General features: G+C 42.7%; 1 protein-coding gene across 1 annotated transcript in view; it reads right to left on the bottom strand.

Annotated features, from left to right (window-relative positions):
* Positions 1–14,904, bottom strand: part of LRRK2 (leucine rich repeat kinase 2) — a 1,602,077-nt gene that overhangs the window by 850,897 nt on the left and 736,276 nt on the right. Inside the window, exon 29 of the mRNA XM_085654107.1 lies at positions 9,481–9,710. Within this exon, the coding sequence (XP_085510233.1) occupies positions 9,481–9,710 (230 nt within the window). The remainder of the gene's footprint in view (positions 1–9,480; positions 9,711–14,904) is intronic.

Here is a 14,904-nt window from a genome sequence, read left to right as displayed (position 1 = left end):
GCCATAGAGGCCCCTAGTTTGCAAGTGGAATGCGCTCAACAGAGAATTGTTACTATGCGTTCAACTTTAATGTAGCATATTTGAATGTGCTTAACTATCCCCTTTGCAATACCCGATTTTGATATTGGATTGCATTTATGTAGTGGAGCAAAGGCAACAAAAAGTTGCTTTGTTTTCCTGAAAGGTTTTGTTTTTTCAATGTAGTACAGTAATGCTCTTTTGACAATGTGTGAAGGGCACGTTCTGCCACTGAATCTAGTTGAGGGAAAAACACAGGTAACTCAACAGATTGGTTGATATGAAAGGCAGAAATGACTTTAGGTAAAAATTTGGGGTTAGTCCTAAGAACCACTTTGTTTTGATGCATTTGTAAAAATGGCTCTTCTATGGTTAGTGCCTGAAGCTCACCTACTCTTCTAAAAGATGTGATGGCTATGAGGAAGGCTACCTTACAAGTGAGAAATTGTAGTTCACATTTGTGCGATGGTTCAAAAGGTAGACTCATGAGCCTTGTAAGAACTATGTTGAGATTCCACACTGGAGTAGGTGGAAGTCTGGGGGAATGATTCTTCTAAGTCATTCCATAAATGTTTTAATAGCAAGCACTCAAAAAAGAGACAAATTATGTCTGTTTTGTAGATATGCAGCTATCGCAGCTAGATGTAAGCGTATGGATGTGTACGCTAAATTTTAATGCTGTAGATGTAATATATAGCAAATAATGTTTTGTATGGAAGCGTCTAACAGATTGATTTGATTGTTGTTAAGGTAACCGCCAAACAGCTTCCACTTAGCTGCATAGCAAGCTCTTGTGGTAGTGCGCCTAGCCTCTTTTATAATATTCATGCAGTCTGGTGGAAGATTAAGATAACCAAACTCTAGGACTTCAGGTGCAAGATCGCAAGGTTGAGATGACTGGGATCTGGATGTCTTATCTCTCCATGATTCTGAGTGAGAAGATTTGGAGTAATGTGTAGTTTTTGGTGAGGAACTACTAATAACTCCAATAGGGTTGTAAACCAGGGTTGACGGGCCCATGTGGGAGCAACTAGGAATAGTGCCAGGGACCGCTGTCTGAGCTTCCGAACCACTAATGGAATGAGTGGGAGAGGCGGAAAAGCATAAGCAAATATCCCTGACCAATTCATCCATAGCGCATTGCCTTTGGACAACGGGTGTGGATACCTGGATGCAAAGTTTGGGCATTTTACGTTTAGGTGGGTGGCAAACAGATCTATCTGTGGGAAGCCCCACATTTGGAAGAATGGGAGGAGGACTTGAGAGTGAAGTTCCCATTCGTGGATCTGCTGTCGTTGACGACTGAGTAGATCTGCAATCTGGTTGTTTACTCATTGAAGGTGTTCTGCAAGGAGATATATTTTTTGAGGTATGGCCCATTTCCAGATGCTCTGGGCCAGCTGTAAGAGCAGGAGAAAGTGTGTTCCCCCGTTTTTGTATGTAATACATTGCTGTCATGTTGTCTGTGCGAATCAGGATGACTTTGTCTATCAGATGAAGTTGAAAGGCTTTCAATGCTAGAAAAATTGCTAGCAGTTCTAGATGGTTTATGTGGAGTTGCTTTTGCTGCAGAGTCCACATCCCCTGAATGGTATGTTTTTGAAGATGAGCTCCCCAACCAGTGAGCGATGCGTCTGCTGTTAGTACTATCTGTGGAACCGGATCAACGAATGGCCGCCCCTTGGAAAGGTTTAGCATGTTCCACCACTGCAGAGAGTGATGAGTGCGGCCATCCACCAAAACTAGATCTGATAACTGACCTAGAGCCCGGTTCCACTGACGTGCTAAGCATTGCTGTAAGGGACGTATATGGAGTCTTGCATAAGAAACGATTAACATGTAAGATGCCAAAATTCCTAGCAATTGCATGAACACCCGAGCGGGTAATGAGTGTTGAGGCTGAAACTGCGCTATTAGAGTTTGCATGTTGCATGTCCTGACTGGGTTGGGATATGCTAGAGCTTTTTGAGTGTTTATTGTGGCTCCCAGGTACACTTGTGTGTTGGATGGTTGGAGATGCGATTTGGAGAGGTTTACTGTGAACCCCAGGTCGTGAAGCAGTTGGACTGTTTTTCTAGTGTATTTTATGCAGCTCTTTTGCGAGCTGGCTTTTATTAGCCAGTCGTATAGGTAGGGGAAGACGTGAATGTGCTGTCTTCTTAGATGAGCCGCGACTACTGCTAGACACTTGGTGAAAACCCTGGGTGCTGTAGTTACTCCGAATTGGAGAACTTTGAATTGATAATGTTGTCCGCCCACCACAAACCTGAGGTATTTCCGGTGAGTGGGAATATGGAAATATGTGTCCTTTAAATCCAAGGTGGACAAAAAGTCATCTTACTGAAGGAGTGGGAGCACTTGTTGGAGTGTGACCATGTGAAAGTGGTCCGACTGATTTAGTTCTCTCAGGTCTGGTATAGGCCTGAGAGAGCCATCGTTTTTGGGAATTAATAAATACAGGGAGTATACCCTGGTCCCTTGGTATTGTAATGGGTCTGGTTCTTTAGTGTGATTTTCCAAGAGAGAGATAACCTCCTGCTTTAGGAGGGTGAGATGCTCTGGTGACATTGCACGTGACCTTGGAGTGTCTGTAATCTCCAGGCAGTGCCCATACTAAATAATTTGTAGTACTCACTTGTCTGAGGTGATTGAATTCCAGACAGGCAGGAATTGGGAGAGTCGTTCGCCGACAGGAGTGGAATGATCGGGGGATAACAGAAGGAAGTCACTGTTTGTTTGGGGGGAAGTACAGGTAGAGTTACCTCTGCCTCTGCCTCTTCCCTTGCCATTGTTTCGTCTAAAACCTCCTCTGAAAAAACCTCTTGAAGAGGGGGATTGGTTATTGCCCTTGTAAGAGGAGGAGGGTTTTCGGTGGACACAGTTTTTGAAACACCCATGTAAAAGGAGCGGCGAAAGAAGCCCCTAGTGGCGGGTAACTGCAAAGCCTCCATGGACTTTGCGACCCCAGAGTCTTTCTCCATCTTTTCCAGCGAGGTATCAACAGCTGGACCAAAGAGATGCTCCTTATCGAACGGTTGATTAACTATGGAGGTTTGCACCTCCGTCTTGAAGCCTGATATTCTTAGCCAAGCATGTCTGCGTAATAGTATGCTGGTGTTGACTGCACGAGCTGCTGTGTCTGTTGCATCTAGGGCACACCTAATGGATGTATTGGTAATACGTTTACCTTCCTGAATGAGGTCATTAGCCTCAAATTTGTATTCATCAGGTAAATGTTTTATGAATTTTTGTAAAACTCATAGTAAGCCCTGTCATAGCAAGCCAACAAAGCTTGAGCATTGGCAATGCGCCAGTGATTTGCTGCCTGTGAAGCCACTCTTTTGCCCGAGGCATCGATTCGCTTAGACTCCTTATCAGGAGGAGGGGCCTCACCAGAGGTTTGCGAATTAGCTCTCTTGCGAGCGATGGAGACTACAAGAGAGTCTAAGGGCAGCTGGCCTCTAATGTAAACAGGGTCGGTAGCAGCGAGTTTGTATTTTTTGTCCACTCTAGAAGTAATTATCCTGGATCTTACAGGGTCTATATATACCTCATCCGTGTGCTTGAACAAGCCTTTGAGCATTGGTAAGGTGTGAGTAGCTCTTTGGGAAGAAGTAAGTGTTTCAATGAGGAAATCCTCTTCTCAAGGCTCTTTATGGAGCTCCACCCCATCATATTGAGCGGTCTTATTAAGAAGCTCAATGTACCCTATGTTGTCGTCAGGTGGGGACGGTCTGGAGGGATACAAATCAAGGTCATTACATGTAATTGGGTCTGTCTGATAATCGTCCCAAGGGTCAGTGTCCTGTAGCCTATCCAGATCCTGATACTGATCCCCATCCCCTTCATTCTGTGGGTCAGGTGAAAGTGGTGGTGGTGGTGGTGAATTTGCTGGAGAAATGAGCAAGTTAGGATCAATGGGAGAAGGAAGTGGAATATAAGGAGGAGAAGGGTTAGTACCCACACTTTTACTTATGAGAGGAATGTGGTAGTCCTCCGATAGGTCAATTTTCCGTTTCTTTGGAAGCATGGCATAAATATGCCCTGTTTGAGAGTTGATTACCAGTTATTTCTGCTTCGGATCTGAAGGCGGCGCATCGGACCGAGGTTCTTTAGTGGGAGAGTGTTTCTCTTTATGAGTCGGTTTCGGCGTCGAAGGTTTCGGCTCCGAGCCTTTGGGTGTCGAAGATTTCGGCTCCGAGCCTTTTGGTGTCGATGACTTGGCCTTGTGTTTCGGCGCTGAAGGTGTTGGTTCGGCGCCGGAGTGGGGCAGGTTTGAGCCCGAGCCGGAAAGCTTGTCATTCTGTTTTGGTACAGGGCCCGAGGGCGGGGCTTCGGAAACTTTTTGCCGGTGCCGACCTTGGCCCGAGGGCAGAGGAGGGACCGGAGCCTTTGTCTTATGTTGAGGGGCAAAGGGGTATCTTTACTCACAGTACGCTGACCCGGAGTAATCTGTTCCTCTTCTTCCATGTCGGAGTTGGCTTCAGACACAGATATATGTTGTTGTTCTTCCTCGGCTCCTTGAGGTTGATGTTCAGTGTCGGAATCTTCGCCGAAGATGTCCGGTGCAGAGCCGCTCTGGTGTTGCATTTCCTGTTGTTAAGCCCGACGGTCACAAAGATTCTTTTTCGATCGAAACGATCGACACGCGTCGCAGTCGTTCTCGTTGTTTTCCGGGTACAAGCAGAGATTGCACACTTCGTGCAAGTCAGTGCGTGGAAACTTAGCACAAAACCCAGGACATAGCTTGAATGGAGTCTGCTCCATCGACTGCTAGTACGGTCGAAGCGGGTAGGCCCGATGACCTGCCACAAGTTTCCCGATCGAAGGTTTTCCGAAGTTAGACGATGTGCGTCGAATGAGGAACCACAAACGATAACAATACCGTTGAGGGTAGTGGATTGCGAGTTGAAGGAGTCCAAAAACGGTACCGAACTGGAGAGCAGAAATACACATCCAAACCCGATGGCGGAAAAAAACAATCTAAGGATGGAGTCGATGCCCATGAGCACTATTACCGATAGGAGGAATCACCTACCTCATGACTGGAAAAACTTCTTCAAACAAAAACAAAGTGCAAACATCCGGGCCCAACACTAGATGGCGATCTATGCATAGCATGTGATCTTCAGCTCACATGCCTTGAATATGTGGTACCTGTACGAATTGTAGTAACACGATAGTCGGTACTGACATTATACATGATGACATTAAGTAGACAAGGAAACAATTTTCCAACTGCAAGACAAAAAATGTCATTTATGCAATAGTTTGCCCTTGCCAAGGATTTACATTGGCAAAACTAGGCAAGAGATTTGTCAACGCATAGTGCATAGATAAGGATAAAAAATAAAGTCGCAACAGCACCTATGGTGAACCACTTCATTGACTCCAATCACCACAAACTTGAGTTTAAATGGACTGTGCTATCAGTCATCAAACCATCACCGAGAGGGGGCGACATTGAGACTTCATTGTTAAGAAAAGAAGTCTATATGATAGATCTTTTCAATAGCATCACCAAAGGACTGAATGAGATGTCAGAAATAGGTAGATGTTAAAACAGCTCCAGTCCAGGTTTTGCATTTCCAGTTTGTACCATGATTCAAATAATCTCTGGAATCATGCATATATATTTTATTACCAAAGCTTGAAAAAGATATATAGGTTCTATCTTTTCCTTAGATATGATTTACTGGTAGCACAGTTTACCCTCAATAAACTCACTTAACCATAATGCAATGGGACCAGGTCACTCTTAAAACTTCCTGTGACCTGGAAGCATTCTCAAGTGAGGAACTGGGAATGAGACACAATAAGATGACTTTCACAGCTGATCACAAGTAAGAATATGCAACTTTTCACTACGCAGGCGCGTTAAATTCTTTTCATAGAATATGACACATGCTGACATGTCCTTTTCTGTTTACACAGAGAGACGTGATGGGGTCGTTTCTGTGTGAACTTTAAAGGAACCTGGCAATTAACAAACTGACTGAGAACTAAAAAGAAGCATATAAGAAACTATTGCCGGCAAGGCGAAAGTAAGTGTTGCCTTTTGCCCACAAAGTTACAATGTATCTAATTAGATACTCTATTGATACAGCACTCATTTCTATTTATAGATCGCCCTTCCAAAGCACAACTAGGCTTCCATTTAACCGTCAGTAAGCATTTCAATACCTTTTTGCAAATGCACCGCCCGTCTGGCGCAAGTAAGTGCCTTTTTTGTTCCCTCAGTTACAAATGTTTACATTTATAAAACCATGCATATGACTGATGGTGGATCCGTTTTCATTTTAGATCGTGCCATCTACATTTTAACTTGCCTCTTCTCGCCTGCAACGTGCAAATTTATTTCGCTATTCAATCAGGTACTTTTTTGGGTAGTCATCCCGTAGCTAGAGTAATTGGGAAGTTTAGTGTCCTTCTTCATGTATAATTAAATGCCCCCCCGTTTTTGTTACTTAGATAAACCAGTCCACACCTGAAGAGAATTCAGCAAACCACTTTGGGAATCGGAACGCGTCGGCATTACACAAACTTTCGCACTTAACTAAGTTTTCCCCAGTAGAAATGTTATTTGAATTGTCTCACTACTGGGTTTAATTTCTTTTTCCCCGTGGGTAGCAGCTTCTCAAATTTGTTACACAATGTGGATGCTAAAGGATGTCCTAGTAGCTGCTCCTTTTGTGAACTAAGTCTGGTGATATAAAGTTTAGATAATTGTTGTTATGTATCACGCTTCATGTATTGTTTGTTTCATCGCCTTACTTCAGCACATAGTCTGTATGTTTTTGTTATTTTTTGCACAATGTATAATTTGTATTTGACTGAAACGCATCCACACTTATCTGACCCATGATTAAATGTGGAGTAAAGTGAACAGAATGAAGAAGCAAATAAATGCTTCAAGTCCATATCAATTGAAGTGATGGCCTTTAGGCTGTTAAATTGGCTTAGCAGCATTTTAATGTGATGGCTAGGACACCTCTTTCTCTTAGAGAATTGATACTAAGCAGCCTTTATTTTCTTGGCAATGCGCTCCCTTCTTATTTCACTACATTTTATTTTAACATACATTAACACCATACATTACTGATGCATATATAGTTTTTTAGGCTATGTTGAAACATAGAATATCGTCTGCAGTTACTAACTTAAAGCAAAGAGGTATTATGTATAGATCCCAGCTTGACCTATATAATTCTCAGGTAAATGCACATGCACTGCTAATTCCACAACTTTCGGCTGCATTTTAAGCATAATCGTACATATTTAATTTAACATTTCAATAGTATTACTTGATATGTTTCTCCATGATCAAATCTTCGATTGGTCATCTGAGGCTATATTACTCAGATAAGTCTGAAAAGGCTCCCAGATCACTTGTGGTCCAGACATCCCAGGTTGCAGCTCAGTACTGCTGTTCAAGTTACTTGTAACTACCCTCTTTAGCCACAGCTGGTTGTTGGTTACAACCAATTCAGACAATGTGATGCAACTTCTCTTTTCACCAGTAACAACAATAATGCCGTCAATCTGCATTCCCTTTTGGGTATATGTTCTATGCATCCTAGGTAGCACGTCTGGAGATCCAGGAACAGTCACTTCAACTATAGGCTCCATTATATTGAATGTCGCTGTCCAGTAGTCACATATGAGTTAAGAGCCCTAAGCAAGGAGCAGGAAATCTGTCTGAGGGGAATGATATCTAGTGCATTCATTCGGCTTGGATGGGTCTAGCTAGCAGAGGAACTATGGTGTATGATATAACATGCAAATAAGGCTTTATTTGATTAATTTTAGTCTACAGTTCTTACATTTGTTTGTAATTGGTTGCAGCAGTATGCCCATTTCCAGATATCAGAGTGGTCACCTAGTCCCTCCTCTAATACCCACATGGCTAGGGCATCCCCATTTACCCAGGCATCATTTTACAATTTATAAAGATGTGAAACCAGTCACCTGATATATTCTAATCTGACTTTTGAAAGTGCTATGAATTCTTGTAGTTCCTGTGGTAATGTCGGGTACCGGGCCTTCACAGCCTGTCCAAGCCAATGGTAGGTAAAGACAGCTATCATATTTGTGAGCTTGGATATAATAAAAAGTCCTTTTTCATAGTGGTGTCCCAGCTCAGTCAGCCCATGTCTGCAAATTGTGCCATGTACTGCTTTTTCCATTGCTTTAGTTAAGGCCAGGTTTTCTATCAATGGGCACATAGCGACTGAAACATTGGTTGGCACGCCCTTCTGCAAAAATCCCACCATGCCTTATATGTTGCCTCTACAGTATTTATTTCTTGAGTAGGGTATTTAATTGGACAGAACATTTCTTCAGTGTTTTTTTTTCTATTTTTTCCTTCTTCACTGTTACATGGGACATGGAAGGATAATGCAAATACCAATAGATCTCCAAAAAGTCCTGAGAACCCAAGTAGTATTTCTCGTGAACTGGTCCTGCCAGCCCTTCATTTCCATATACTGTGTCATTACTTCCCATTTCAGTCAAACCTGTTTATCTGCCAAAATCAATCTGCTGAATCCTGCTCGCAATGTCCTAAAGAACTGTTGTGTCGGTCGGCTGTCAGCGCCGGAACTAGCAGCATTACATTCTGGTGGGACTTCTGAGGCCCTCTTCTAAGTTTTATTCATAAGAGGGAGGGGTTGGCCTTCATTCAAAAGCATGCCTTCTCCAGGTACTCAATAACTCAACCAGATCAGAAGGCAGCTAAAATGGCCAGGAATGTGAATATTGTAAATTACCTCAAGAATAAAGTTTGAAGCTAAAGGAGCTTCCGCAGATGATGTGGCTGAGTGCCAAACTACTTTGGATACTGTACTAGCCAATTTAGTTATTCATATGTATGTATTTTGGTGACAACCAGTCTTTCACCTGATAGCCATTTACATTGAATGGTCTGGCAAACTTCTATTTTGCAGATACATCTTTCCTGTTCAATTGTTGAGACTGTTGTTTAGGCATCCAGCTTATACGGGATTATACAAGGAAATTATTGGTATGTGAGGCACAAGCATCACGTGAAATATGTACTTTCTTGACTAATGAGACTGATGAACCTCAGTCATAAACAGTGGATTGAGGTCCAGAAAGGCAACAAGTGGTTCCTAAAGTAAAAGAGATATTAGGTAAAAAGGTTGATTCAAACTGAGGGTTGCTATTCAGCAGTGGAAAATGTCATTGGAGGAACAATAAATCCTGCATTTTCAATTACCCACACACTCATAGGAAGCATACCAATATCCCGCTCTGTTTAATCCTGCAGATAAAGATCCTACAGAGTATTCTGCATATACCTAACAGGTAATACAGCAAACATCTACAGAGCTATATGTATGTGTGCACTCTAGGTTAAAATCACTCAAAGCATTAAAAATTGAAAAGCAGTAATATTACTTCATGACTAAATCGTTCAATTAAATAGTATAATCTCAATACCTGCAAAATCCCACACATTTAATGTAAGTTCTTTTTTTGCATTTTGCTTAGAACGTACAGGCCAATCCTTGACATCAATGCCTACAGTTGCCTTTTTGAGACCGTGGTCGGCATGCTTGCACTTCATAAGTTGGTGCACCAGTGTAGTTTTGCCACTTCCTGCATTTCCCACAATCATAAGTTTCATTCTGTTATATGGCACAGCCTTCTTTAAACGCTGCTGAAGAAAACTAAAAAAAAAAAAAAAAAGAAGAATTTTAAATAAATTGTTAGATACTACAAAAGAGGATTTATTGCAGAGAAGCATACAGCACTATAAGTTACTTGCTGACCTATTCAAATGACTAGGATCAGCAGCACAGTATCGTTTAATGGTAAAAATGGTTACAAGAAGTTAAAATGCTCCTAGATATGAGAAGATATCCCCTTTCTAGGTCTCGCCTATGTGGAAATATGGATTTTTCTGATCAGTTATGTCCCCTATCTTGGACCCCAACGGTTCCATGTATGAATCACAAGTACATGTATGTTCCCTCCAGTTCCAGTTATGAAGACGCAAACACATGTGCGTCCACCGTCAACATGTCCTCTGTCAGATCCGCCATGAATAGGCCAGATATTCCATTCCTAAGTATGAAAGGCCACCGGCTTTATATGGTTCACTTATACCATTTTACAGTCCAGGCAAGTAGGCCCTGATTCTGTCATCAAACTCTTCTTGCCTTCTGCCTCTGAAAGCTCCAGTCTGAGCCTGCATCTGTGACCATGAACTTTGTCTCATTCCCTGCGCGGCTCACGAAGCCTGACATCAGCCTGCTGCCTGCCAAAAACTGTATTTCACCTTCGAAATTATCTGCTCCGTTCCCTGCCCGATGCATTCCTGTCTAGTAGTTTAAGTAAACATTCTTCCAGCTACCGAGCAAAGGCCCGGCTTCTCTGTCTTTATGCAAGTAATTCATAGCCCTATTACTATGGAAGATTTCCGCCCTCGCATCTAGTGTAGACACTTAGACGCTTGTACACGCACTAACAGTCAGTATAGTCAGTATAGAATAAGATTCTACTCGAAGAGACCTCTCTTTTGGATAACATAGTTCTTTAAACATGGGATGTTAGATATGATTTGGGATTAGGTTGACTTGACCCTCCAGACTTCTGTCGCCACATGTAGAGCTAAATGTCAAGTCCCCTTCACCCCCTAGTTGCACGTCAATTACACGTCATGCTGCTGCGCGCGCATTTCTGCCAAGTATTTCTGCTGACATTGCGAAATTCTTTCATAGAACCACCCTATTATGACATCACATCTAATGACGTTATTTTATCACTCCCAGTTACGCCTATTTTTGCTACGCACGAATATATTATCCACACTATCAATTGTTACGCCTCTTGTATTTGCTTCACTGTAATGCCTATTGTATAAAAGTGATTGATTGTCAATAACGTATGTACTTCACTTCCTGAACCTTCGTGGTGATGGAACTTGGAGCAACCGATTATAATCGACCATTGGAATAAAGCCCATTCCGAACCTCTAATACCACGGATTCTGCCTCTTATTTACTGAGCTATTTTATTATGTTTCTGTATCAAATTAAGTCCCGGTAATTAAATTATTTACCACATGAATGGCGCCCGAACAGGGACACTTTCTCATCTCACGCGCCGGCGGTGAGTTGCAGGCCCGGTCTCCTGCCACAGCTGGACGGACAACAACGCGTACCAGCAGGATTTCCTGTATCTCCCTCCGGTCAAGCGGGGGCGACTGAGGCTGCGATCAACACCCAGACGAGGCGGTGAGAAGTGCGAAGTATCCCGACCAGAGCCTAGCTGAGAGAGCAAGATCCGAGGTATACAGAGGCCCACCAGTTTCCGAAGTTCAAGTCGAGTCCAGTCCGGTTCAAGTTCAAGTCGAGTCCAGTCCGGTTCAAGTTCAGTTCAGTTTCCGAGGCCTTCCGTTTCCGAGCTACCCGGTGAGTACCATTACTGGGGAGGCGTTCTGACGTGCACATAGGTTGTGCCGGTCAAGACGGGTTTGGGTACACAAATCCGGTCTGCACTGTTTCAGCAGTGTATCTGTACTGTTTAGCAGTATATCTAGTATATCAAGTATATAAATTCAGAATAATTCAGTTAAAGTCGAGTATTATGTTTAGTGATTAAGTTTTCCTTAGACCGTCATCATCATTGTTGCTCAGTTAAATGTTAAATGTTAAATGTTTTAAGTACGTTCTGCATATTGTGGTATGAATGACTGTTCATTATCGTGTTTACTGTATTAAGTTTATTCAAAATCAAGTATCAGATCAGTTCTCAATATGCCGCTCTTTTCGAAATTAAGACAGATCACAACAAGAAAAGGGGTACTCGAAGAAGCCGTTCCTATTCCTCCTAGGGACACTCCAGGGTACTTCATGTATCATAAACATGGCTTAGACGCTATATTATTTCTTGATTTATGGGTAGACTACACCAAGGAATTACCAGAAAGTCAGAGGTGGCCCGCAGCTGGGACCTGGGATGCAGAGTGCATCATGAAAGTAGAGGAAGAGTTATGGAAAAGGAAAGTCAGACAGTCACAGAAAGACGCCATTGAGTTATGGCGTAAAGAATCTCATAGACGTACAGAAAAAGCACTCCGACAGGAAGAGAAGAATAAAGAGAGTTCAAATAAAGTCCGAGAAAATCTATTAATTGAAGAAGGTACCCGAGTGAAATCAGAACAAGTAGACAGACAAAGAAATGCCCTTATGAATGGTATGTATCCCCTTCTGGCCGAAGGATTACCTAAGGCTACTCCGGAGATACCAAAAGACTTGCCACCCCCATTATTTCCAATAAAGGTACATCCTAAGGGGCATCCTAGAACCGCAGAAGATGTTTTTCTTTCCTCATATTTAGATGACGCAGCTCCCGAGTACGCAAATTCCGCCCCACATAGACCGCCTGCCAGGGAGGTTCAACGCCAAGATCCAGTATCTGTATCTCTACAGCAACAAGTCCTGACACAAGTTCCGGCAAGCACATCTGTTTCTACATCTGTTCCTACAGCTACTTCTATAGCCGTGTCCACACCTATAGTTGCTGTATCACGTTCAACGAATCCTTTCACGCCCGATACCCCAGATGGGGCTACGGGAGGTGCTACCAACATTTTTTCTACGCCACCCAGAATAAATAAACTTACCTTTCAAGAGTCAGCACATTCACGTACCCCCAAACTCATAAATGCCCGTACGCTTAAGGAACTTCTTGTAGATTGTAGATATGACCCTGTGCCCGGCAAAGAGGACGAAATGATCATGGCATCATTACGTATCAGACGAGCCGCGGTGTATTTAGGGAAGTTACCAGGAATGACTGCGCATCTAGATAATATATACCATTTTGTCCAAACAGGGCGAGATTCTGAGTGTATTAACAGAGCTATGGAATACCAGAAAGTGGAGATACAGGGGGAACTGTTACGTTTCCTTATAAATTGTGTGATCAGAAATCAAGACCGACCGGGGGTAGACCCGGAAGCAATGCAAATTCTTACCAGATGGAGCCAGAATATATCAGAAGGGAGACATGATAAGCAAAATTGTATAATAGCCATGTGCCGAAAGATCCGTAAAGAAATAGAACGCCTACACGAAGAAAGATTAGCGGTAGACCAGTTCGAACAAGGCGAGGAGGAAGGATCAGGACTGCCCACAGGACAGTCAGACACCATAGCCTATGTAGGTAGAGGAAGATCTTGTAATAGTACTAGATGTCTTATTGACCCGATACGTCCGATATGTCCAGATAATAACAGGAATTTCCAAACACCTATAATTAATATAAGGTCTAACGAGCATTCGTTCCAAGCCGCTGACAAATTACTCCGAGAACGAAGGGGTTATCATTTTCTCGATTCTATGGATGAACAAGAATTAGCCAGGTCAGCCGTCCATTGGGTTGCCAGTCCCGGAAAGTATGGTGATGATACAGTAGCACACACATTTTTGAATCTCACCCCAGATGAACAGCGTTTAGCTGGGATTTATATGATTCAACAACTCCTTATACTATATCAGAGTCAGCATTCGGATCCTGGTCCCTTGCCTGATATATTGACTGAATTACTCATGAATAGATGGAGAGGTTCAGGTACTAAATTAATTAAAGAAATACTAGAATCAAGAAAACAGTACATTCTTTTTGTATGCCCAGAACATGTCTCATTGCCCATCAAGGAAAGAACCACGTATTACATGGACAGACAGAATCCCTTACGAGAAGTACACCCGATAAAGGGCGAGGACAATGAGTTTAAACGTGTATTTGTATATACGCCCATATCGAAAATAGAATTGTTAGAAATGAAGAAAGTGGTACCCAGTCATGACAAAGACCCAGCAGGTTTCCACCGAGAAATTAAAGACATGCTACTCATGGGAGAGTATACCTATCCCGACATTATGACAATATTAAAGGTATTAATGCCTGCTGGCATTTATGAAAAACTCAGGGAAAAAGAGTGGGAGGTAGGCGACCAAAAGATAGAATGGTCAGCATTAGAAGCAGAAGAAAAGGCCCGAACTGCAGGAGCAGGGCTTGGGGATAAAACTAAAGCACTACCAGGTTTACTAGTACAGGTACTGCCACGTTTATTAACTACGAAAAAGGAAGATTGGGGTACAATTTCAGCCTGTAAACAGAAGCAAGATGAAGACACTAGTGATTTCTATGCCCGATTTGAAAAATGTTTTGGTATAAATAGTGGCATAAAAGCAAGTAGCGAATCATACCCACATCTGTTTGTGACAAAATTAGTAGAAAATGCCTTGCCTCAAGTGAAGAACAGAGTATTAAAATTCGAGAGTACCTGGCAAGGTAACACTCCATCACAAATGTTACAAATGTTACAGTACCATCACAATAGAATTAGAGAGGAACAAGAACATGAACAAAGACGCATGAAAGACACGAAAATGAAAATGCTAGTCTCCCAGACAGTTCCAGCTGAAGGACATAAAAAGGGTACGACACATTCCAGTGATTCAACAGGACCTGTAAAAGGGACCTGCAATTATTGTAAAAAGCCAGGTCATTACGTACACGATTGTCCAGTTTTGAAACATAATATCGCCATAGGTAATACAAAAGAAAGACCACGGCCACCTAGACAGGATCAGAATGAACAAGGAGCCCCGCAGCATGCACAGTCCATGCCAGCTCCACCACAGTCTATACAGTTTGTGCCAGCTGCACCAGCGCTGCCTGTTGCTGCCACCCAAACCACGACACGACAACTGTACCAGACCGCACAGTATGACTATCCTGATTATCAACGATACGCATGAACAAGCCTAGAGAGGGAAGTTGACTTACCCCTTATCGAGGTCCCTGTAGACCAAGAAGGACCTTATGTACATAGTGAATTATTAGGCC

The sequence above is a fragment of the Triturus cristatus genome, chromosome 4_1 (genome assembly GCF_964204655.1).
Source record: "Triturus cristatus chromosome 4_1, aTriCri1.1, whole genome shotgun sequence".
Lineage (NCBI taxonomy): Eukaryota > Metazoa > Chordata > Amphibia > Caudata > Salamandridae > Triturus > Triturus cristatus.
This window is presented reverse-complemented; position numbering and strand designations above follow the sequence as displayed.